We start from the raw sequence: 26,739 nt of genomic DNA on the forward strand, positions 1-26,739 counted from the left end.
CCTCACACGTGCAAGGCAAGTGCTCTGTCACTGAGCCACAACCCCAGCCCCTACTCATTAATTTTTATTTCTGTCTTAGGAACTTTTTAAAGATACTCAGGTCAGTCAAATTTATTACTTTTTCTTTTTCTTTCTTTTTTTTGGTCCACATATTTTGTGGAAACTGAGTGAATTACTACATGTAAAGCACTCAAAATAAATTCTGATAGGAAGCAAATATTAGATATTATGTTATTAATAATTAAGATATTTTGCCAGGTGTGGTGGCACATGCCTGTAATCCCAGCAGCTCTGGAGGCTGAGACAGAAGGATCGCAAGTTCAAAGCCAGCCTCAGCAAAAGTGAGATACTAAGCAACTCAGTAAGACCCCCATCTCTAAATAAAATACAAAACAGGGCCGGGGATGTGGCTTAGTGGTCGATTACAGGCAGATCATTAAACTGTAGTATACACTGGATGATATGTAATTAGTACTGTCATCTCTAGATGTAGTTGGACAGTTGTGATCAGATATGCATTTTAACAAGCACTGCTGCTGTAGTCAAGAGGACAGAGAGGAGGAGTCTACATCAGAAGCTTAGAAGCAGTGAGTGCTGACTGTAATGGCTCATGGGCAGGAGCAGCAAGAATCAAGAGGAGGGTGCAGACTCTCAGAGTTTAAGAGTCAGAATCACAGAGAGTGGGGCAGAGAGACGCTCTAAGAGAGGACCTCAGGCATCTGGCATGGTCACACAGGAAGATGGTGGTGCAAGCATCGCTAGAATTGTGAAAATGAGAGATGTGATTGGAACAGATTACGTAAGCCTTGAAAGTGCCGACTCAGTGCTAAAGTACAAGACTGAAATATCCTACCACTGTTTTATCAGCAAGGACATGGAGATAAGCTGTAGAACAGTATTTATATAATAAAAACTCTTGTAATCAATGCATTTAAAGTCAATTCTGGAAGTAGATTTTTTAAAAGGAGAAAAAAAAGTTGCTAAGAAAAGGCTTTGTCAAAGTACAACATTTCAATAGTTTAAAGATCTTAATTGGTTATTTGCAATTCTGGAATTGGGCAATAAAATAGCATCAGTGTTCCAATGAGCTGAGCAGAGGAGGCTGGTTTTATAAACAGAAATGGGCTCAAAAGGAGCAGAAACAAAAAAACAAAAAGGACTAGGGATGTATCTCAGTGGTAGAGCACTTGCCTAGCATGCACTAGGTTCTGAGTTTGATCCCCAGCACCACTAAAAAAACAAACAAATAAAATGTGTGTGTGTGTGTGTGTGTGTGTGTGTGTAAGAGAGACAGAGATTTCAAAATGACTTTCCTTGTAGACTAGGACAGGGAGTTAGAATGACAGAAATGTAGCTGATTGGTTAATTAACATCAGGTTACCTGTTTTGGCAAAAGGATTAAGGCAGAGGGAACTGCAATATTAATCGAAACTGACCTCTCTGGGAAAGGTCATTACTATCTCTCTAGTCCTAAATTCTCAGAAGATCAGATAAACATCGTAGTTTCAGCTTGGTAGCAGGGAACATCAGCATTAGTGATTCCATTTTGATTTTTAGATTTAACTGATGGGGCCTAGTGCAGGATCTTAGCCCAGATAAAGACCTACTATAATTTTTATTTAACAGTTTACAGAAACAGATTTGGCTTTTTGTTTGGGTGGTTGTTTTTCCAGTGCTGGAGACAGAACCCAGGATCTTACACGTGTCAGGCAAGCACTCTATCAATCACTGAGCTATACTCTCAGTCCAGAAACAGATTTCTCACCTATGACATTTACTTTCTTTCTACAACAAACAATAATAAGCCAAGAAATAACCAGTCCCCAAATGTACCAAGTATACACCCACAACCTATTACTTTCTTAGTAATTTGCAAAAAGAAAAAAAAAAAGAAAAACTCACCATAGCAGAGAACACACCACATACTGAGTTACAGGCCCTCTGTGCCTTTTCCCTCACCTAAGGCCTGTGAGATACACTGTAATGGGAGGGGAATTTGAGTAGCATTCATGCTGAAATTCTTAATAAACAAGGAAAGGAAACTTAGCAAGGGGTTAGATGATATATGTGGAGACATACAAATAGAAAGAACATGAGGCAGGAAGCTGGTGTTTTAAGGGAGTTTCAAAGGAAAACTGTGAGATCCTGTCATCCAAATCAAACCTTCCAACAATCAATTATACCTTTGCCCATACAAATATTTATCAATTGCCTCCCTTCTGGATGCAATCAAACTCAGGGAAGAAACTCCAGTTAGAGACCTAAATTTGCAAGTATTCCCTCATGAAACTATGAGACTGGGTAAGGTCACTTAGGGAAAAATTAAGATGGAGAAAAGATATGAGGGCTGAACCCTAAGCCATTCATATGGTTTAGGTATCAGGAGAAGACAAACAACAGCAAAGGAGGCTAGAGAAGGAAGGGAGACAAGGGATGTTCTCTCCAGGAACGATGAGTCTGGATCTCAGAAGGGATCCAGAGTTCACAGTAACTGAACCACCTAGGGCAATAGTTCTCAAAGTGTATCCTGTGCACTCTTGAGGGATCCCAACACCTTTTCAAAGATCTGTGACTTTGGGGGGAACATCTATACCATTCCCCATAATGCCTGAACTAATTTACATTCTCTCTGTCAGGGCATGAGAGTTCCCTTTTCTCTACATCCTCACCAGCACTTGTTTTGTTTTTGATAATAAACAATGATCTAGCTACCCCCCTTCTGGGTATATAGCCAAAGGAAATGAAATCATCATACCAAAAAGATACCTGTTTATTAGCACACTATTCATTCTAGCTAAGATGGGGAATCAAGCTGGGCACAGTGCTATACACCTGAAATACCAGCAACTCAGGAGGCTGAGGTGGGAGGACTCCAAGTCTGAGACCAGCCTCAGCAAAGTACCAAGAACCTGTCTCAAAATTTAAAAAAATAAATAAAAAGGACTGGGGATGTAGCTCAGGGATTCAGCCAGTACCAAAAAATAAATAAGTAAATAAATAAAATAATTAAAAGAGCTGGAGTTGTAGTTCAGTGGTAGAGTATCTTTAGGATCAATCTCCAATACAGTTTTAAAAAGATATGGAATTGGTTTAGGTGTCTATCAACAGATGAGTAGATAAAGAAAATGTGATAAATATATATGCACAATGGATTTTGTTCAAAAATAAAGAAGAATGAAATCAGTCATTAAATAGTAAAATGGATAGAACTAAAGGACATTATATTAAGTGAAACAAGCCAGACACAGAAAGACAAGTATTGCAAGTTCTCTCCCAAATGTGGAAGCTAAACAAAATTGATCTGAGTTCTAGAAGTTTGGAAGGGTGTGGGAGTGGATGGATAAAGGGAGATTGAATTTGATTAGTGGACGCTGTATGCATGTGCTAAAATATTACACTAAATCCCATTAATAGGTACAACTAATACAGGATGATTAAAATAAAAAAACTTAAAGGAGAAAAATTACCATTAAATGAAGATAAATCTGAGGGCCAAATTATTTTCATAATAAAATTTGTATCTAAATAACATTCCATCTAAGTAAAAAATGAAGAGAGATTCTCCAAAGATAATAAATTTATTCCAGAATGAGTATTGCAATAGAAATATACCTGCCACAGCAAACTATGTGCATATTCAGAGAAGTAAAGGCAAACAAGGGTTTTTAAAGGCAAAATGAGTGTTCCATTAGTTGTTTTGAAACAATCACCCTTGGCCACAAGGATCAATAACAAAGGTGGCATCTAATGTTGGGTAGGCAGTTGCTGGGTAGATAAACTTGCAGAAGTATTTTCTGGGTGAGGCTGTAGTACTTTGGCTTTGTGCAAGTCTGTGCTTTGGACAGTCTTTGGTGATAGATAGACAGGGTCTCACTAAGTTGCTGAGGCTGGCCTTGAACTTATGATATCCCTGCCTCAACCCCCTGAGTTGCAAGGATTGAGGCATGCACCACCACTCCCAGTTGATGATAGTTCTTATCAGGCAATTAAGCATGAGAACTCTCCCTTCATGGCCTTTTCTGGCTTCATTTGTCAAGGTTTGACACAGTGACTCCATTTATATTCTGACAACTTCACATACTACTATGTTGTTTGCTGTTTCATTGTGTTAACTTCTATACTGATAGCACAAAAATAATGCTGGGTAAGACTGTTGGTGATAGCATAAATTGAGACAAGGGTACCAAACCATACTCTGGTTGCTAAGGTATCTTTCACTGACACATAAATCTTAGTAAAAACAGATAACAGTTTCACTTAGGAATGCTCTTGAAGTAATACAAATTACTGATTTTATTAAACCTCAACCCTTGAACACATGTCTTTTTATTATTCTGTGTAAAGAATCAAACAGTTTCACTTAGGAATGCTCTTGAAGTAATACAAATTACTGATTTTATTAAACCTCAACCCTTGAACACATGTCTTTTTATTATTCTGTGTAAAGAATCAAGAAGCATTCATAAAGTACTTCTGCTGCCCAGGGAAGTACAGTGGCTGTCAGTAGGAAAAGCACTTGGGCTTTTGTGCCTTGGCAGCTGAACAAGATGCATTTTTCTATGGAACACCACTGTTTTTTTTTTTTTTTTTAATTAAAAAAAAAAAGATTTTTTTTTCTTTTAGTTGTTGATGGACCTTTATTTAATTAATTATTTAATTTAATTAATTTATTTATATGTGGTGCTGAGAATTGAACCCAGTGCCTCACACATGCTAGGCAAGCTCTCTACCACTGAGCCCCAGCCCCAGTCCCTGGAACACCATGTTTACTTATAATAGTTGGAAAAACATGATTGTCAAATATTTTATCAAAACTGAATAAAACAAGTAAGAACTTCAAGGAGAACAACAAATTGCATTTGCTGCCAATGATAACACTTCTAGGCTAGGGGTTCAGCTTGGTGGTAGAGATGTGCTGAGCAGGCACAAGATCCTGGGTTCAACTTCCAGCATCAAAAAAAAAAAAAATCAAGCAAAGATTAGAACTTTTTAATCGACCTTTGTGAATTTGACAGCTTTTTAATACTTAAAGACTTTTCTGATGAGCTTGCTGGTGATACCATTTTTTTTTTAATATTGAATAATGAAGAATGTTAGCATTTAGAAAATCTGCCTAATTCAGGGAACCATTGTTTTCCAAATGAGGAATGAAGGATGTTACAAAACCAGTCATGGGTCAATATCCATTCCTGTTTTGTAACATTTTCATGCTTTGTTACTTTGAAGTAACAAAGCATGAAAATACTAAAAGAAATTACAAAACATGAAGAATGTTCACTGAGAGACTTTCAAATTCTACATTGTGACTAACCTTTGAAAACTTCACTCAGTGAATCCTGGTACAGTATCAAAGAAAAATATCTACAATTATCTGGACAACTATATATAAAAAAAAAAAATCTTCCCTTAACAGCTACACATCTGAATGAGGCCAGATGCTCTTCCTACATTTCAACCAGACCACCACTCAGCAAGAGACTGGATGCAGACGTGGTTGGGAATCCCCCCTCTTCAACTCTACCACATCTTTACATCAGACAGTAGAGCTCTACGAAGCATGTAAAATAATGCCCCTCTTCTCATTAAATTCTATTATCAAAAAGGTTTTTTTTCCATTTATTTTACAGAATAATAACTTCCTATTGGAATTTTAACATGAACGAATATTTTTAAAACGTAGTTTTCATTTCCAATACAGTAAATACGAATAGGTAAGACCATATAAATAAAAGCTCCTTGGGGTCTTAAATTTTGAAGAGCATAAAGGGTTCTATGAAGATCAAAGGTTAAGAGACACTGGTCTGGGGAAAAGGCATCCAGAGAGAGGGCCAGGGGACAGCTTAAACCAGCACATGGAATTTGAGGAAAAAAAAGGAGTTGTCTGCTAAGAGAAACTGTAAAGGCATGGGGTTTCACAAAAGCCAATAAAGAAAAAAATGGAGGAAGAAGTCTGAAGTGCTTTTGCCTGATAGCTACCATGTGTCTTCAGGGAGGTCATTAGAAGAAATATACTATGATAATACCTGTAAAATTGCCAGGCCTGGGGTGAAGTCAGGTACTTGCTCCTTCATCTGAATGACTTGGTTCTTCAATCTCTCCCTTATTTGCCTAGAGAAAAAAGAAAGGTTAAAGATAACACTTCATGTTTCAAGCATAAATAAGTGACATGGATTATTAGATGTATTTCTCTTAAATTAAAAATACTTTCACTAAATGATTCTAGGATATAATGTACGATGATCATCTCATCAATTTTCTAAATTTTAAGTTGATATGGATCCTTTTAACACCCATTGATGATGTCTAGGCTGGGGGTGTGAGGACAGTCAATTTAAAATGTATTAAGTTGGGCCAGCCATGATGATACATGTCTGCAATCCCAGCTTCTCAGGCGTCTGAGATAGGAAAATCATGAGTTTCAGGTCAGTGTGGGCATCTGTCTCAAAATAAATAAGTCAGCTGGGTGTATAGCTCAGTGGTAGAGCATTTGCCTACCATGCACAAAGTCCTGGGTTCAATCCCCATCAACCCTCCAAATAAAATAAAATGTATTAGTTGATGACATTCTAAATCATACAGTGAATAAGTAAAAATCTGAACAAAATTTCTAGAAGGTGCTGGTTCTAATCTTTTTCAGCCTTTCCACTCACCAGATGCTGTCATGAAAACTTTTATAGGGAAGAACTCAAGCTCGTACCTTTTGCTCAACCTACCATAGTAAGAAGACCAGAGTGTCCACATAAGGCTCAATAATAAATCAGTGAATTCCACTGCAAATTCAACATGAACTTACAAATGGCATTCTAATTCACATAAGAATTTTCCTTATAAAAATATAATGCAAGGTTTAAAGAATAACCTCAAATGAAACTCAGATAACCCATTTATCAACATATAACTTCTCAACAACATACAACATTAAGCAAGTTAAATTACATCCATAAACAAATATTTAAAATAGCTCAACTTTGCCCAATTATGATATATATAATTACATCTGAACAGGATTTGTCTCTCTTGGAGATCCGGTTTTGCCTATCTTTTTTCATCTTACCCTGAACTGCACTTGACATAACAAATAAACATAGACCCTCATTCTAATTGGGGTACTCCTGGCTCTACTTCTCCATGCTTTATAAAAACTGTCATAAACAGGCATAGAAGTTAAAAGAAAAAGCTCATTTGGACTGCTCTGGTAAACATCAAGATTGTTGAATGGTACAAGAAGTCATCTCCTAGCCTTCCAATTTTTATCTAGTTAGTGACCTTGTTTCTCAAATCCATACTCTTTACAAGAATATATTTCAAGAGAATTAAGACAGGCATAGTGGTGCATGCTTGTAACTCTGGCAACTTCGGAGGACTTTAACAATTTAGCAAGATCCTGTCTCAAAAAATAAAAAAATGCTGGGGATGTAGCTCAGTGGTAAAGCACCCCTTGCGTTCAATTCCCCACACTGTACAAAAAAAAAAAAAAAAAAAAAGAAAGAAAGGAAGGAAGGAAGGAAGGAAGGAAGGGAGGGAGGGAAAAGGCACAAACAACAGGGCAAGAAGTAAAAGTTCTGTGTCTCTCAGTGCTCTCCAAAAAAAAGGGTAGGTAAAGGTTTCCACTGGTTCTACTTCACTTTTCCCAGATGAAACAAAACTCATGAAATAACTTACTAGCACAACATAAAAGGAGCCTAAAAAGTGGAAAGACAATAGCAGATAAAGATGGTGAAAACAAAGAACAATTCTGAGACTCAATCACCTGGTGAACTAGGAGAGCTTTCTTATTCACAGAAGTCATGTGACTTTCCTTAAGGACAAGTGGCAGAAAGATGAACAAAAGGGTGATGACCCTGAGTAAGCAAATGAGTTCCAACTAGTAACGGGAAGCAGTTTAACCAGATCAGGTGAACTGTCTTATTCTGAATGTGATAGGAAGCCCTGAGAGGGTTTTGAACAGGTCTGCCATGATCAGACTCAGGTTTTTAAAAGGTTGTTCTGGTTGCTGAATTGAGAACACACAGCAGGGATGAAAGTCAGGTATACCAGCAAGAAACGACTGCAATTGCCAAAGTCCAGGCAGAGATGCTGCTGCTGTTTGGATTACAGTGTTGATTGTAGGTTGGTACAAAGTGATTGGATTCTAGATACATTAACATAAGGCACAGAGAAAATACCAGGGCCACACATAAAGGGCTGAGCTTTGGGGCTGTAAAATGGAAATGGAAAGACTGCCCACTACAAATATCCTAAGGCACTGAGCAGATTTCATTCTGATAAAAAGAATTTACTTAGCAATTCTTAGAAAGATTCTAGAGTAAGTGAGCATTTTGAAACCTAAAGTAGGGAGCCTAAGGACAAAAAATAACAACAAAAAATACACCCAGCATGTGGCAAGCTATGGGAACCTAGTACCACAGGTGGTACAGGTGGAAAGTGGTGTTCTAGTTCAGTAGGTTAACAACAAAGAACTGTTCCATATTTCTATTCTATAATTTAAATAAATCTAACTTTGCAATTTTTTTTTTTGTACCAGGGATTTTTTAAACTAGGGTGCTTTACTACTGAGCCACATCCCCAGCCCTTTTTATTTTTTTATTTTGAGACAGTGTCTCACTAAGTTGCTTAGGGACTCGCTAGGATGCTGAAGCTGGCTTTGAATTTATGATTCTCCTGCCTCACTTTCTGAGCTGCTGGGATTAAAGGCATAGGCCACAGTACCCCGCGCATGTGAGTGCACACACACACACACACACACACAAAAAGATTACAGCTGGAGGGCTGGGGTTATGGTTCAGTGCTAGAGCACTCGCCTAGCACATGGGAGATCCTGGGTTCAATCCTCAGCACCACATAAAAATAAATAAATAAAATAAAGGTATTGTGTCCAACTACAACTAAAAAATAAATATTAAAAAAAAAAAAGATTATAGCTGGAGATCAGTTACACTGAATCTCCTAAACTTTTCCTAAGAAGCAGACTTATCTTTGCAATTGCCTTGACGGGGAAGTTCTTCCAATTAGAAAGGTCTGTTTAAAAGCAGGCATTCAGGCCCTTTTAAACCATAACCAGCAAGAACTAACTGTTCATAACTAAAGCAATAGGGTAGAAAGTTTTCAAATCAGGGAGTGAGTCAAGCCCATTGGTTAAGTCCCCTAAAATTTTGTGCCCTGTCTTCATTTTCTGGGTTAGCCACTAACTGAAGAACCCTACCATGAAAAGCAGAATAAAAGCAAAGGTCAACAATGACTGAAATTAAGAAACTACAAAAGAGAAAAATGGAGAGAAAAAGTGAACATTCCCTCATCAGTCTTCATTTTAGGGTCATGAAGCTGTGGTGAATTAAATGGTAAGAAGCCTGTAAATTCCAGAAAGTCTAAATGTTGTAACAGAACAACTTCCTAATCTTAAAATCTTCTAAATCATCCGAAACTTCCTTGAGTTGAAGCTGCCGCCAGTTTCTCTCCATCCCCATGAGTTACATATACCTTCTAAGTAAGGATTCCCGAACAAAGTGAGACCAAAATAGATCGCTGGAGGAACACTCACTGTCCCTGAATACCAGAACTACATACATCGAACTCACACCATCCTCCATCAACATTAACTCTAATATCTAAGGGGAGACATATCTCAGTCTCTATGCAGAAGAAATCAGCACTTAAGTGTTAATGAAAGAAGAAAAAGTAGCAATATACCATTGAAGTCTCTCTGGTTCTGATGGATAGATACTAGTAAAATAATTATAGCTACTTAGATATGTAAAAAGCACAAGCAAGAACAGATACAGGTGCAGTTTTAACTAAGATGCTACTGGCATCTAGTGGGTAGAGATCAGGGGTGCAACTAAACACCCTACAATGCATAGAATAAGCCCCCATGACAAAGAACTATCCAGCCCAAAAGTTAATAGTGATAGTGCCAAGGCTGAGAAATCCTGCAATAAAGGGTAATGTTTAGGATTATCTTTTCTAAGGAGCAGAAATCAAGCAGGAATTATTTACTTGACAAAATTTCCTTAAATCTCTGTTAGATAAGAGTCATCTGCCACTATCAATTTTCTTCAAGTTAACCTCCCCCACAACAACTGTAAAACAGCCTCATCAACGAAAGTCAAAAGTGAACATCCCTACAGAACCACATACTACCCCTGGAGAGTCCTTGTCACACAGTCTAACACCCTCACCATCACCAGTCATCTCTTTGGCCCAAAGGCTTATATAATGATTCTTGACAGTCTATGAAGAATTCCAATTCTACCTTTCTAACACGATGGCACAGGTTCAAATCTTTTGACATTTTATGGCAGAGCAGAAAAGCACTGCTGAAATACAAGCTAAAAAGGACATTTCAACATGACAGACAAAGGAGGCAGCAAAAGGTATTTAGGGACATGGCTAAGAAATGTTCAGGAAGAAAACAAAGCTGCTGTTAGCCAACAAATACTGAAATGTAGTACAAGCTGACAGTAACTCTCCATTCTCACAAGGTACACAGAAGGTAGCTCAGTGGTAGACTGCATGTTCAGCATGTGCCAGGCCCTGGATGCAAATCCCAGCACCAAAGTGGGGAGAAAAGGTACCCAGAAATGCCTTTAATAACTGTCAGAGAAAAAGAACATTCATGGTCAAAATATAAGTCTTTAGCCAGGCATAGAGGTAGGTGCCTGTAGGCCCAACTACTCAGGAGCTGAGGCAGAAGGACCATCTGTGCTCAGGAGTTCACGGTCATCCTAGGCAACACAATGAGACCCTCCTCTCAAAACCACAAAATATAGAGATTTTCCTAAATAAGGACCCAAATTTATTTTCCCCTCCAAGGAATAGATTATTCTTATAAGATTTTAACAATGCAATTCAACACAAAAAATTAATTAATTTGCTTTATCTCCATTTTGTTCATTTTGTTGCTTTTTCATTTGTTCGTCATACTTTTTTGCTACTAACAGGTACTTCAAATTTCTTTTTTTTTTTTAAATATTCACTTTTTAGTTGGACACAATACCTTTACTTTATTTATTTATATGTGGTGCTGAGGATCGAACCCTGGGCTTACACGTGTGAGGTGAATGCTCTACCACTGAGCCACAACCCCAGCCCCTCAAATTTCTTTAAAAGCTTAATAAGTATTTTCTTATAAAAATAATTTTTATTGTGAGGCCATCTAGTGTTTTAAGAACTACATATATCTTTTTTTTTTTTTTTTAAGAACTACATATATCTTGAATTCCTAGTCCTTTAAATCAAATTAAAGACAAAATTACCTTCTTGTTGAAAGAAGTCTGACTGGTCATAAACCACCAACATACCAAAAAGCTACATTAAATCAGCATATTGAATAGTCAACTAATAACAGTATTTTATATTATTACATATAGGAATATTTATAACAGAAACTCTTAAAATTCAACCCAAGGGTTGGGGTTGTGGCTCAGTGGTAGAACGTTTGCCCAGCATCTGTGAGGCTCTGGCTTCGATTCTCAGCACCACATATAAATAAATAAAATAAAGGTCCATCAACAATTAAAAAGTATATATAAGTAAAAAATTCAACACAAATATTATTACATTTGACAGATATCTCTCATACATTCTTTTTAAAATTTTTTTATAATTGTACATGGACAACATGCCTTTATTTTATTTTTTTATCTGGTGCTAAGGATTGAACCCAGTACCTGACACATGCTAGGTAAGCGCTCTGCCACTGAGCTACAGCCCCAGCCCTCTCATACATTCTTGAAAGTTTAATGTGAAGAAATTATTTTATGCTTCATTGAAAATTTACAATGTCTCAGGAGGCGGAGGCAGGAGGATCTCCAGTTCAAAGCCAGCCTCAGCAATTTAGCAAGGCGCTAAGCAACTCAGTGAGACTCGTCTCTCTAATAAAATACAAAATAGGGCTGGGGATGTGGTTCAGTGGTTGAGTGCCCCTGAGTTCAATCCCTAGTACCCACACCCCACAAAATAAATAAATAAATAAGTTCTTCCATCCAATTATAACTCTTTCAAAGATCTAAGAAAGGAAAAGTAAATTGCCTGATACTTACGACAGGAAAATCAGGTATTCATTTTTAATGAATTCTCTCTGAGGTAAAAGACCATCATTTATCCACATACACAATGTACAGAACTACTTATTTTAAGCTTCTAGATCAGGGTTTCTCAATCTCAGTACTACTGACATTTGGACCAGATAATTCTTTGTTATAGTGGTTGTCCTGTACTTTGTAGGATGCTTAGCAGCTTTCCTGGCTTCTGCCTTTAGATGCAAATAGCACACAACTCCTCTCCTGTCCTATGTAATAAAGGCTCCACTCATGTCCAAATGCCCTGAGGTAGAGGAAAGGAAAACCATTCCTCTTCAAGAACCACTGACAGAGAAACAAATGGAGCTAAGGAAACAGATTGAAAAGTGGGTTACAAATTCATTAGAGAAGGGTTACAAAGAGAAAAGCACCTTTAGAGTCCTGGGGCATGCAACCCAGGGTGGTAGGGTTCCTGAACACTGTGGTCCCACCTCCCCACCCCGCTCCACCCAGGGAGGCAGGGCGGCATTGATCACACAACATAAAGGCAACATTAATACAGAGTATGGTTTTGCTAAACTTTCCATCTCCTTTCAAAAAGTGAGGCATCCAGATTTTTATGTGTTATTACAGACATAAATGTGTTGAGATGTAATCCAATTTTTAAAAATACTTCTCCAAATCAAACAAAACGAAACATTTGGCTTCCAGACCACTGTTTTGTTACCTTCTGCCAATAGAAAGAGTTATGAGACAAGAGTTATGGCTCTGAGTATGAGGACCTAAAAGCTGTGCTCAACTATATGCCAACAAGGGAGAGTAGTTGCCAGATGCCTCCCAACCAGGGCCTCCCATCCAGAATCAGTCTCACTGATTAGGATTACCTAACCACTGATCTGGCCATCAGAGCTAGTTATGGCTCTAACAAACAGCTTCAAGTCCCTTGCGAGGCCTCTGGATCATCATCCAGGGGCAGTGTGGAAGCTTGAGCCATCTCCAGTTGGAGGGCAAGAGCAACTCAACAGCTCTTCCATGAGAAAAGCTTCACAAAGAGCAGGCCTTTCTGTTCTTAGAGGAGACTAAAGGAAAATCTTAGGTAGAAAAGACTTTAGTCTTGGGTTGCTTACTAAATAAATAGGGACTAGTGTTTGACACCAAAACCCAAAGGAAAGATCATTTATCATGAAGAAAAGTTCCTGACAGGCTCCAGCAAAATGCTGTACAGAAAAGCTCCTTTATCTTCTGAGACTCAAGCATCAAAAACCCAAAGGTGTACCTCTACTACCCAGACTAGTAGCAAAGACCTTCTCATCAAGGAGGTGGGGAGGGAGACAATCCTTAGCCAACAAAGTAAGATGGTTAGATTCTATAATCAGTCAAAACCCTCAAAAATGACTTTTATTTTATGTATTTATTTTGGTACTGGGTGCTCTACCACAGCTACATCTCTAGTCATTTTTTTTTTCCTTTGAGACAGTGCTAAGTTGTTGAGGGTTTCACTAAATCTCTGAGGCGGGCCTCAAACTTGCGATCCTCCTGCCCCAGCCTCCTAAGTCGCTGGGATTATAAATGTGTGCCACCTCACTGAACTCTCTGACTTCCTGAAGAGGATCAGTTTGAATGCTTCCCAAAGAGATTGACTGAGTCATCTCCTAAGAATGGAAAGGCTTCAGGGAGAACCAAACTCAAGACATCTCTTAGTGGAGATAAAGGTTTGCACTTCCTTTTAGTAAGCAATCTACAAACCCTTCCTTGGTAAGGAAGGAAGATGCACTGTTGAGCTTCTGTCACCAGCACTGGAACTCTGTGGCAAGGCATGTCACTTGTGGTTAAAGGTTCATGAAATACAAAATGGAGAGAGAGATGGCTGAGCTGGGGCGGAAGAATCCTGACCATAGCACCACCAGCCACCCACTCCTTCAAGGTCAAGATTTCCAGGGCACCAGTGCCAAGGGGATCAAAGTGCATAGTGCAGGGATACTGGGACCTTCCTCCTGTGCTGTGAATCAGATGTCAAAGAATACAGCTGTAACCACAGTTAGCACACGGGCTTTACACATTCTTTTAGTCTTCCAGACAACCTCCATGACATGATAGTTACCATCAGTCCCACTCAATGGAGACGACAGAGAAGCCACACACTCCTGCTTAAAACTCCACTGCCAAACTCCCTGGTTCTAATTCTCCTTATAAAGACAAACACCTACTTGCAGACCATATCCCCATTGAAGACTTTTGCTGGTGCCGTGACCACAGTAGTTGCTGCCAGCTCTGTGCTCTGCCACATTCCAGCTACAACTCTCAACAGCCTGGTCTTAAGGTTTTGCCTTAAGACCTAGCAGAAAGTCTCACCTCTCATGAACTCCCACCTGCTTTCCTCCATAGGATCCCAAAGCTGAACCTGCTAGGACCCTCCGGGTTCCATGGAACTTTTTTTTCCTGGTACTGGGGATTAAATCCAGGGGTGCTTAACCACTGAGCCACATCCCCAGCCCCTTTTTAATATTTTGTTTAGAGACAGACCCTCGCTAAGTTGCTAAGGCTGGCTTTGAACTTGAGGTCCTCCTGCCTCAGTCTCCTGAGCCGCTGGAATTACAGGTGTCTGTGACTGTGCCCAGCCCCATGTAACTTTGAGTGACCTGGAGCACCAAAAATTGGAGCATATTACAGACAAATCTTTTTAAGCATAAAAGGGCACATAGATACATGTATAGGACAAAAAAAAAAGGCTTATCAATGTTGATTCAGTAGCCAAAAAGACTTGCCCTTTGCCATGATATCAGGGACTGCTCTAAATGCTTTATAAGTAATAACTCATTTAATTATAACAACCTTGAGTTAGGTATCATTAATACCCCAATGTACAGATGGAAAAACCAAAACACAAAAGTTAACTATTATCCAGTGATCCATGGCGGCCATGCCTAGGCTTCAGGGCTACAAGATTACAAATGTATCCAATTTCCCTCACTCGACCAACAAAAACTCTGAGCACCTACTCCTGGTGTCTGCCAAGTGGCAAACCATCTGTCTCTTTACAACCAGTCTTTTTGGAAAAGAGAATAAATAAAGAAAAATGCCCCTATTGGAGAAAACAGGTCTAATTGTAGCAAAGGAAAGTTAAAAAAAAAAAATCACAAAACACAGCAGACCCCACTTTGAAATATACAGATAGGGTTTGCTTTCACCTCCAAAATACAAAGCAAGATGGTTTTTCCAACACTGTCTAATATACACCCCTTCCTCCCCATGTATAATCTCTTAAAAGACTTTCACACCCAAGGTATGTGTCACTACCAGTGTTTTCTCTGCTTTCCACAGGGCCATCCGTTAACCCCAAGCCAGTCATTTATTAACTGGTTACGTTAAAGTCCAGGGCACAGACTGTTTTGGGTCAGGAGACCTCTTCCCCATAACATCAACAGGCTGGTGGCTCCACCTCCTTCAAGTCTTTGTCCATTGGTCACTTTTTCAAAGACTTAACTCCCATATCAAAAATTACAACCCCCATGCCACAGAAATTCCTGACCCTTTTCCCTGCTCTGGTTTTCTTCTTGGCACTTCTTATACCTCCTGTTGTTTTACCCACTTTATCATCAATTACCCATCGGTCCACACATTCCATGAGAACAACAAATTCAAGTTGTTTTGTTCACTGTTAGAATCTCAGGGCTGGGGGCTGGGGTTGGGGCTCAGTGGTAGAGCGCTTGTTAGCACGTAAGGCACTGGGTTCCACCCTTAGCACCACATATAAATAAATAAAGGTTTTGTTTTGTTTTGAAGACTCTGCCTGGTGCCATGGTGCGAGCCTGTAATCCCAGCGGCTCAGGAGGCTGAGACAGGAGGATGGAGAATTCAAAAGCCAGCCTCACCAACGGTGAGGCGCTAAGCAACTCAGTGAGACCCTGTCTCTAAATAAAATATAAAATGGCGCTGGAGATGTGGCTCAGTGGTTGAGTGCCCCTAAGTTCAATCCCTGGTACCAAAAAAAAAAAAAAGACTCAGGGCTTTGAAGATTGCCTGGCATAGAGAAAACACACAGATATTTGTCAAACAATACTCAAAAAGGACACATACATGTCTCTAACCATGTTATGGTTGGGATAGACAATTCAGAAATGTTCGGAGGTGAAATTATTAGATTATGAGAGCTATAATCCACCAGTGGATCAATTAACTGGGTGGACTAATAATTTGAAAGGACTACTGTACTGTAGGCAGGTGGGGCCATATCCTTGGGGATTATATCTCTCTCTGGCTCCTCCCTCTCTCTGCTGCTCTGCTGGCCACCAAGAACTGAGCAGCTCTCCTCTGCCACACCCTTCCACCATGATGTTCTCTCTCATTTCTAGCCCAGAGCAATGCAGTTGGTGTACCTTGTACTGAACCTCTGAAACCAAGAGCCCCCAAATAAACTCTTCCTCCTTTAATTGTTCTGGACAGTTATTTTGATCACAGTGACAAAACAACAACACAAAACAAAAAAACCTGACAATACAAACCTCAGACCTCCTCCCAATTGTCAAATTCAGGCTGAAATCTCAGAGCTCCTGTCGGGGAGAAACTGGGGTGTTACTTTCAAAGGGAGGTAATTTCACAAAGGGCAGAACAAGCAGAGAAGAAAACTGGAATGCTGAACTTGGCTTTCACAAAGACATAAAGGCAGACTGATAAGTAGATAAAAGTCAGGGGTAGTGTTTTCAGCAGAGGAACTGGCAATGAGAGAAGACTGAAGAGAAACAGATGAGCTTATTAAATTCCTTTTAGCAAACAGCCAGTGCCTGACAGAGTGAAAACCACCAAGTACTAGGTGAAGACCATGGTCCTAGTTGACCCTCTGTCATGAAGTAGTCTAGTGGCCATTAGCCAAATCACATTGCTTTTCTGGCCTATTTCCCTATTTGCAGGATGGGGTGGGGGTAATGGACTGGATTTTGGAGAAATTCTGACTGTGAACTCGTGGTCTTTTTCCCACCCTCCCCTCCAATCAAGGAAGAGATTTTTTTTATAATTCGAACACTGTATCAATACCATTGATCCAGAGGAAGAAACTGCCCAGGGTACTTGAAGCCTTACAAATGTGACTCCCAGGAAGGCCCAACAGTTGGTGGCAACCAAGGAAGTTGATCTGTAAACTTAGCAAAGAGGGACCCTTTCTCTGGATTCCAGGATCCCTGACTGCAATGGAAGAAGCTTGCTTACCTTTCCTCTCAGGAGTGTCCTTGGCCTAGCAAAAGAGAAAAGGTAGGGAAACCTCACCAAAGGTCTCCATCTGCAGCCCAACATGCTCAAGCTTTAAGAACCACCTTCTTGCTGGATACAGTGACACATGCCTATGATCCCAGATACTTAGGAGGCTGAGACAGGAGGAACACAAGTTGGGAGGCTAAAACAGGTTCAAATCCAGTCTGGGCAACTGAGGGAGACCCTGTTTCCAAAAAAAAAAAAAAAAGAAGAAGAAGAGAAGGAAGAAGAAAAGAAGGGGACTGGGGATATAGCTCAGTGGCTGAGCACTTGCCTAACATGTGTGAGGCCCTGGGTTCCAATCCCTGTACAGCAAAAATAAAGAAAACCTTGTTGTTCAGGAGTGCCCCAGGGCCATGGCCCCAAGAGTCAGCTTCCTGCTACAGTTTCAACACATGGAATCTAGAAGAACTATGATATCCTATGGGTCCTGCAGGCTACCTCCCCTTTCAGAGCTCCTACACTGTGAAGAATTATAAACACTGTTGCATAGTTCCTAGAGTCAAACTCTCTAGGCAGGTCAAAATGCTAAAATACAGCCACCTTATACGCACATTGAAGAAAATTCTTCTGTGTGCAAAAACAAGCCTTTGTGTGTATGCATATGTGTGTTTTGCTTTCTGTTTTCAAGTCTTCATGCTCCTTTATAAATAGCACTTATAAGAACTGGCCATTCATCAACAAGATGATGCAAAAAGGTCAGCCTGGGTTGGGGATGTAGCTCAGTGGTTATGTGCTTGCCTGGCATGCATGAGGTCCTGGATTTGATCCCAAGCACTGCAAAAATTAAAATTTTAATTAAATTAAATTTTATTTAGCTATGTTACTTCTGAAAAGACTGGAGAGAGAAAACCTTCTAGTACATGGAACAGGTTTTTTCTAGAAAGTGTCTTCAATACCTATGGCCAAATCATTGATACCTCATTCTTCAATGACAGGAACTTGATTTAGATTTAAGAATTTGGATATATGGTTTCAAACTTCAGGATGCCTGCAGGGAGCTTATGGCAAGTGAATCCAATTATATCAGTATGGTATTTGCACCAAGCACTGATATTTTTCAAAGTTCCTTATGAGAGTAAATTGGTAAAACAATCTTGGAAAGATTGGCAATATCAAACAAAACTGATCATTTACATGTTCTATTGTCCTATAATTCTATTCTTTTACATATATATATATATATATATATATATATATCTCCAATAAAAAAGCATATCACATTACACCAAAAGACATGTAAAAGAATGTGCATGGTATCATTCAAATTGCCAAGACCTGGGAACTTATGCCACTTATGTGCACAGATAAGTAAATAGCTGTACACAGAACACTATACTGCAATGAGTCAATGAAGTATGAGTAAATGAATTATATGTAACAGAATAATTTCAGAAATGGAGTATGATGCCATTTATAGAAACTCAAAAACAGACAAAACTATCTAGTTTTAGAAGTCAGGATAGCGATTGCCTCTATGAGAATTGGTAACCAGATGGCACTTCTCAGGTGCCAATAATGCCATTTCTTTTTTTCTTTTGGTACTAGGGATTGAACCCAGGGGTACTCTACTACTGAGTTATTTCCCCAGACCTTTTTATTTATGTTTTTAAAATATTTTTAGTTGCAGGTGGAGACAATACCTTTATTTTTTTTTTATGCAGTGCTAAGGATCGAACCCAGTGCCTCACACATACTAGGCAAGTGCTCTACCACTGAACTACAACCCCAGCTCCTTATTTTTTTTATTTTGAGATAGTCTCAGTAAATTACTGAGGCTGGGGCATCAAATGTGCAAAAACCTCCTTCCTCAGCCTTCCAAATCACTGGGATTAAAGGTGTTTGCCTCCAATAACAGCCAATACTGCCATTTCTTGATCTGGGTGCTTAGTTATACAAATATGTTCAGTTGAAAAAATTCATTGAGATGTATAGTTATAATAAGTATACTATTTTATATGTATCCACATTTAATATAAAAATAACAAAAAGTCCCCAAAGTGATTCAAGGCAGCTATCCCTGTCAAAAAGAAAACGATTCTAAGCCAGGCACAGTAATGCACACCTGTAAGCCCAGTGACTAGGGAGACTGAGACAGGAATATTGAGAGTTCAAAGTCAGCCTCAGCAATGGTGAGGCGCTGAGCAACTCAGTAAGACCCTATCTCTAAATAAAATATAAAATGGGGCTGGGGATGTGGCTCAGTGGTCGAGTGCCCCTGAAATCAATCCCCAGTACCCCCCAAAAAAAGTTTCTATCATTTATGTATATATTAACTAATTGCAGATCATTAATACAGCTAACATATATTGAACACTTATGTGCCAGGAACAATTCTGAATGTTCCTGTTTGGAACTCATTTAATTCTCCTTAGAACCCAATAGCCTGGACAGTATCTTTATTTTACATCTGAGGAAATTTTAGCACAGACAGATTAAGGAATTTGCTTAAAGTTGCGCAAGTAGTAAAGAGCAAAAAAGGGTTTTCCAGGTATTTGGATTACACACAAAAACAAAACAATCTATTTGTCCTTATGGAACTTATAAACATATTTAATATGCTCTCTATCCAAATAAAACATGCCCAGTATGCACCAATTTTTGGTAGCCTGCCAAGACAGAAACCTAAATTATCTCTTTACAACCAATCTTTCTAAAAGGACGTTTTTATCATGAAAAAGTCATTGGTAATGGGCTGGGGCTGTAGCCAGGAGCAGAGGGCATGCCTAGCATGTGTGAGGCCCTGGGTTCAATCCTTAGACCTACATAAAAATGAATAAATAAAATAAAGGCATTCTGTCCATTACAACTAAAAAAAAGAAAGAATGAAAGAAAAAGTCTATGGTAAAAGGAATAGGTTTGAATATAAGCAAAAATAAAGAAAAAGGAAAGTCAGGCAGAAACTATGCAGTTTAAGAAGCAAGGTATTGAAAAATAAAGATTTTTAAAAATAGCCAACAAGTTTATGAAAAGTTGCTAAACATCAATAATTATCAGGGAAATGCAAATTAAAATCACTTCACATCCCTTTGGATGGCTATTATCAAAAAGACGAGAGAGAACCAATGTTGAGGGGATACAGAGAAAAGGGAAGCCTAGCACACCACTGGTGGGTATATAGATTAGTACTATTATGGAAAATAATATGGAGGCTCCTTAGGAAAGAAAAAATAAAAACTACTACATGACCCTGCAGTCCCTCTCCTAGATACATAATCAAAGGAGACGAAATCACCCCCTTGTAAAAATAGCTGCCCTGTCACTATGCACTGAAGCATCATTCAAAACAGCCAAGATATGGAAACAACCTAAGTATCTGCTGATGAGTGTATGGATAAAGTGGGAAATATTTACCATGGAATATTACCAGCCAAAACATGGATGGACCTGGAGGACATTACACTAGGTAAAATAAGCCAGAAACAAAAAGAAAAATATTGCATAATTTCGCTCATATATGAAATATTTATACATAAGATTAGGTCAAAGAATAGAAAGTAGCAGTTATGTAAGAGGAACATGTCTAGAATTCTAATGCACGATATGAAGACTATAGTTAACAGTTACATTGTGTGAGTTTTTTATATTAAATAAGTAGATTTTAGCTATTCTTGTCCCCAAAAGTATCTATGAGATAATGTAATTTGCTTCACTATAGAAACCATTTTATTATCTATATGTATACCATGATATCATGTTGTAAACCTCAAATATACCTAATAAAATATATTTTTAAAAAAGCACTCAGGGATTAAGTATTGCAATTTCTAGTGCAAAAATCTGGGGTTCTTCCTCACCAATGTGGAAGATTCACCACCATCTAATTTACATCTCTCCATCTTTGTTCATATTCTCTACCTTTCAGGAAACAATCATTTTGTCCCAAGGTAGGCTTTACCACCAGTTAACTTTCTAATGCACTCAAAAGCCTCTTTGAATAAAGTTAAGGATTAGAGGACAATTGTTATTGTCAGCTACAGCAGATACTAAATAACTGGAGATGCCAAAGGTCCCAAATGCAACTTCAGTAAAGTCAGACAGAATAGATCCTTCTCTATTCTTTCTACCCTCCTCTTAACCCCCAAATCACTTCTAAAACAAAAAGCAGGGGGCGTGGTTAGGGGGTGTAGAGAAGTAGTAGAGCACATGTTGTATAAGGCCCTGGGTACAATCCTCAGCTCAGTAAAGAGCAGGAGATGTTCCTTTCTGGGAGCAAAGGTGGCACCCATATCCACTTCAAATCTGAAGGGGTAGAACAGGAAGAGCTCAAATGGAATATGGAATATTGTCAGGACTCATGAGCCAAACTAAAAATTAACTCTAGAGTCAGCACAGAAAGATGGCTGTTAGGAGCACGAGATGGAAGGGAAAGGAAAAGTTAGACTCTGGTGTACTTGGAAAAACCATGGACTGAAAGAAGATCCTCTGTCACCAATCTTATAAAGTGCTGTCACAATGTAATCACCTCCAAATCATAGGAGAAAAGAGTGGACAGGATTTCTGAGTTCTTCAACTGGCGCCCCGGAGCAGTCCCAACTACTCTCTCAGAAAGTTGCCAGCACACTGCACTTCGGGAGCAAAGTCAGGCCAAGACTTGCCTCCCCCACTCCCCCCATAGAGGAGCCCAAGGGCAAACAGACTGGGCCTGGGACCTTTCTTCGCTTGCAGGAGACCGGTCGTAAGGTGATATGGGCCCAGTCAATGTTCTTCCTCCCTACGCAACAGACCTGACACCACTTCTACAAGCGTCCCTCCTGCAAAAATGGGTCCGTGGGGGACTGCACACCTGGCTCAAAGATCTCGCCAGCGGCCCAATACGCCCTAACAAAAATGACAAGTGCTTACGCAGAGACCACCTTCCCGTTCAGGACTTCCGCCGGTGCCATGGCCTTCAATAGACCGCTGCCCACGATTGACACCACCAAAATCGAGGTTCCACTCCCTTCGCGCGGCGGGACCCGGGAGCCTAACCCACGTGCTTAGTGACTGCCCACAGAGCTCGTACTACTGCGCCTGCGCCCACCCGCACCCCTCCACCCACAGGAGGCGGAGGCGCGTGCGCAATCCAGGAAGATGTCGTTCCCTCAGCTAGCGAAGAGCGGAGGGGTAGGGGGCTGCAGCAAAGGGAAGAAAGTAGGTGATGACTGGCTGGCGAGAATGATTGGCTGATGGAAAGAGCCGGTGCCGAGCGCGCCTCTGTCTGGGGCGGGAACCCGCCGAACAGCGAGCTGGAACCGACTCCGGAACCCGCCTTTGTTTCAGCCAATCAGGGCCGGGCGGCCTGGCGGGAGTGCAGTTTCGCGGGCGCGGGAGGCGCGTCTCCGCTACCTCTCTGTGCTGTGGGGACTTCTGACTGAGGCTGAGGCTGAGGCCACCTGGCTTCTCTCGAGAGTTCTGCCCCGCCCCTCCTGGTGGCGGCTGGGGACCCTGGGTGTGTGGGCAACTTCCGACTCTCACACCCGCGCTTGTGCGGTCGGGGTCGGCCTCTGATTCCAGGGGACTGAGTTGGCACCAGCGGCTGTTTCAGCCCCGCTGTGCTGGGAATGGTGACCGAGCTGGAGGGCGCGTGGCTCCCCGCCCCAGACCTGGGGTTGGAGCACCGACGCGGGCCGCGGGTCCGCGAGATGAGGTTGACCCTCCGAGCGCAAGCTCCTCCCTGTAGGCGTCCCTCCGGGAGCAGGACTGAGTTTGGCATTTGCTCCGGGAACCTGCGGGACCGACTAGGCCGCTGGGCGCCGAGTCCGCTGACTCTGCTTTCTCTGCACCAGCTCCCTGGCTAGGTTCTTACCGAGCCCGGGTTACAAACCCCCCATATAGTTCAGTCGTCCAGATAGATCACTTAGGACCTGACCAGTTAGCTGGGTTTCTTCTAACAACCGTTTCTTTCTTTTTTTTAATATTTTTTAGTTGTAGTTGGACACAATATCTTTATTTTATTTATTTTTATGTGGTGCTGAGGATCGAACCCAGGGCCTCACACGTGCTAGGCAAGCGCTCTACCCCAGCCCTAGCAAGCGTTTCTTAATGGCAGAGCTTATTTATTGAACTTGATGCGGGGGGGGGGGGGGTCCTGGGGGTGTAGGGGGGCCGTAATTGACATTTGTCTAAATTCTGAGAATTCCTAAATTCTTAGAATATTTTGCAATACCCACTATATGGAATTATAGAATCTTTTTCTTGTTTTATTAACAGTTTTGAGGTGTGACTTACATATCATAAAATTAACCCTTTTTAAATTTTTTTTTAGTTGTAGTTGGACACAATACCTTTATTTTATTTATTTATTTTTATGTGGTGCTGAGGATGGAACCCAGGGCCTCGCACGTGCTAGGCAAGCGCTCTACCGCTGAGCCACAACCCCAGCCCAAAAATTAACCCATTTTTAAATGTCAATGATTTTTTATATATTTACAGACTTGTACAGCTACCACCATGATACATTTAGGAAATATTTGGCGGGTTTTTTTCCAGTGTGTGTATGTGTGTGTACACTTAGGCTAAAGATTGAATCCAGGGCCTCCCATATGTTAAGTGGCTCTGCCAGTAAGCAACATCCCCAGCCCCTAAGTGGACACAATATAACACATAGTGATACAGTAATTACCGTATAATAGTAATATAATGACTTCTGAACATGCACTCATTGTTTTGCCTGAACAAATGAAATTAACAAGAAAACTGTTTCTGATAAATTACAGGTAGTGAATCTTTTTGTATCTTACATTACCAGATAATGACTGTTTCTGCTGTTTTGTTTGCTGAGAAAGATATCCAAACTCCATTTTACAAATGGGCAACTAAACTTTGAAGTATTGCTTGCCCAAAGCTATTGTTGGCCCTAGGACTCAAAGCTGGATGCTTCATCTTTAATTTATTGCCTTTGCTATCTGAACAAGTCTAGTTTTCAGCTGTCATATCTATGAGCTATACAGTTCATTCATTCATTGAGCAAGAAATTGTTGAGCAGCCACTATGTGCCAACAACACAGCTCTAGTGGTATACTGCAGAACCAGATATATTAGTAAGCTGTTCCTGCCCTCAGTTCATATTTGGTGGGGGGAGAATGATCAATTTAAAGAATATACAGCTTTAGAAATGAAGGCATGCTATTATTTGTTTTGTCATTTACTAATTTTGGAGTGCTAGGGATCAAACCCAGGGCCTCAAGCATGCTAGCAAGCCCTATAGATATAACCCTAGCCCAGAGAAATGCTGTTTTTAAAAAAATAGGCTAGTTAAGAGGATAGACAGTGATGGTGGGGAGGTGGAAGGTGATGGTTGATACATATTTATTCCTTTTTCCTTTGCTGGAAATTGAACCCAAGGCCTCACACATGCTAAGCAAGTGTACTACCACTGAACCACATCCCCAGCAGTGCAGTTTTGGAATTGTGGTAAGAGAAGTTTCTCTGGGCAATGATTAAGCAGAAACCTAAATGAAGAGAGGAACTTGGAATGTAATAGAAAGATAACAAGGACTTGGTCTGAGCTACAGGGAGATGAAAGGATTTTACCTTTCTGTAGAAGGACCAGGTTTTAGGGATAAGATCATGAATTCAACTGAAATGATTTCAGATGCCTCTTCAACATAAAAGTGGAGATATAATATTTAAATCCATGAGACTGGATAAGAGCTCACCAAGAAAATTGGATATAAGTAAAGAAAGAACCAATGACTGATCCCTGGAACACCCAAGAGGAAAGACAAAAAGTGAATCCGGTGTGTTATGAGGAAAACTACAAAAGCACATTGTCTTGAAAGACAGTATGTTTGGGCTGGGGTTGTAGCTCAGTGGTAGAGTACTTGCCTAGCATGTGTGAGGCACTGGCTTTGATTCTCAGCACCACATATAAATAAGTAAAATAAAAGTCCATTGACAACTAAAAAATAATTTTTTTAAAGAGAGAGAATTTTTTTTAATATTTATTTTTAGTTCTAGGCGGACACAACATCTTTATTTGTATGTGGTGCTGAGGATGGAACCCAGGCCGCATGCATGCCAAGCGAGCACGCCACCACTTGAGCCACATCCCCAGCCCTAAAAAATATTTTTTTAAAAAAGTATATTTCATGGGAAAAGGGGTAATTAATTCTGTCAAATGTTGCAGATATTCAAAACCAGCCTCAGCAACTTAGCAAGATTCTGTCTAAAAAATAAAAGAAAATGTTGCACATTGGTTAAAGTAGGGAGCAAGAACTGACTACCTCAGAGAGAACAGTAAGACAAAAGTTTATTTAAATACATATAATGGCAGTTGCTAGAAGATATGTGTCACTTTTTTGCCCAAACTTCATTTTTACAACCTTTTGGCGGAGTGATTTAATAATATATTGATATTATTGTAATTCCACTTCTTGGAATTTATCCTTAATTAATATTCACACAGATACACAAAGATATATAGGAAAATGTTAATTACAACATCAACTTCAATAGTAAACCTCAATAGCCTTCATCATAATGAATCTCTGTAAAGGCAGGTTATCTGTAAAATGTATATTACCATTTAATTTATTAGTATATCCCCCAAAGGCCTTCTTTGGTTATACTATTAAAAGTTGCCCTCTAATTTACCTCTCCTTTACTTTCACATGAGCTTATTTTATTCATAGCACTTATTACCATAAAAATGATTTGGTTTTAAGTTATTTGTGGACTATCTGCTTTCTCCACCAGAGTCTGAGCTTTATAAGATTTCCTTTGTTGTTCATACTTACCTACCTACTGCACATGGATATTTTTTATTTTATTTTTATTTTTTATAGTGTCGAGGATCGAACCCAGGGCCTTGCATACAATAGGTAAGTGCTCTATCACTAAGTTACATCCCTATCCTCAGTGAGTATAATTTTTAAAAAATCTTGTAGAGGGAAAAAATGCTTCCTGTTATTCTGGAGTAGTTATTTATTACTCTCATTTCTATAACTTAATTTCTCCAGCCTCATTTTTATCATATATAGATGAAGACAGTGGGCAATTATTCTCAGCCCTAAATTTATTTATTTTTTGTTTGTTTTGGTGCTGGGGATTGAACCCAGGGAATTGTGCATGTGAGGCAAGCACTCTACCAACTGAGTATATCCCCAGCCCCTAAATTTACATTTTAATGACCTATATAGCTTTTAGTATGAAGTTATGCCGGTTCTACCTTTGACTAATAAAGTCATAAATTGGGGTAAGGTCAAGGTATCAGTATTCTTTGAAGATTTATTTGATATTAAAAGATATTTCTGGTTATTTCAAGATCAAGAATACATTATAGAGCCAGCAATGGCTGTGCCTAACTATATTCTCAGGAGACTGAGGCAGGAGGATCACAAGTTCAAGGCTTACCTGGGCAACTTAGCAAAACTCTGTTTCAAAATCTTTTTTTAAAAAGGGCTGGGGAGGTAGGGATGTAGCTCAGACATAGACTGTCCTGAGTTCAATCCCTAGTACTGAAATAAAATAAAATAAAAAACTAAAACTAAAAAAT

General features: G+C 39.8%; 2 protein-coding genes across 3 annotated transcripts in view; one reads left to right on the plus strand and one right to left on the minus strand.

Annotated features, from left to right (window-relative positions):
* Positions 1-22,239, minus strand: part of Mthfd1 (methylenetetrahydrofolate dehydrogenase, cyclohydrolase and formyltetrahydrofolate synthetase 1) — a 67,692-nt gene extending 45,453 nt beyond the window's left edge. For both annotated transcript variants that reach the window (XM_046461233.2, XM_046461232.2), the window contains exons 1-2: positions 22,107-22,239; positions 6,024-6,108 (exon numbers count right to left, since the gene is read on the minus strand). In XM_046461233.2, coding sequence (XP_046317189.1) covers positions 6,024-6,108; positions 22,107-22,147 — 126 coding nt within the window. In that variant the 5' untranslated portion in view covers positions 22,148-22,239. The remainder of the gene's footprint in view (positions 1-6,023; positions 6,109-22,106) is intronic.
* Positions 22,240-22,283: 44 nt separating this feature from the next.
* LOC124104354 (coiled-coil domain-containing protein 170-like) overlaps positions 22,284-26,739 on the plus strand; it is a 47,347-nt gene continuing 42,891 nt past the window's right edge. The window contains exons 1-2 of the mRNA XM_046461245.2: positions 22,284-22,394; positions 26,030-26,065. The gene's annotated coding sequence lies outside the window, so the exon portion shown is untranslated. The remainder of the gene's footprint in view (positions 22,395-26,029; positions 26,066-26,739) is intronic.

The sequence above is a fragment of the Marmota monax genome, unplaced genomic scaffold, assembly GCF_021218885.2.
Source record: "Marmota monax isolate L192 unplaced genomic scaffold, Marmota_monax_Labrador192_F-V1.1 WCK01_AAM20220418_F8-fsc00001, whole genome shotgun sequence".
NCBI lineage: Eukaryota > Metazoa > Chordata > Mammalia > Rodentia > Sciuridae > Marmota > Marmota monax.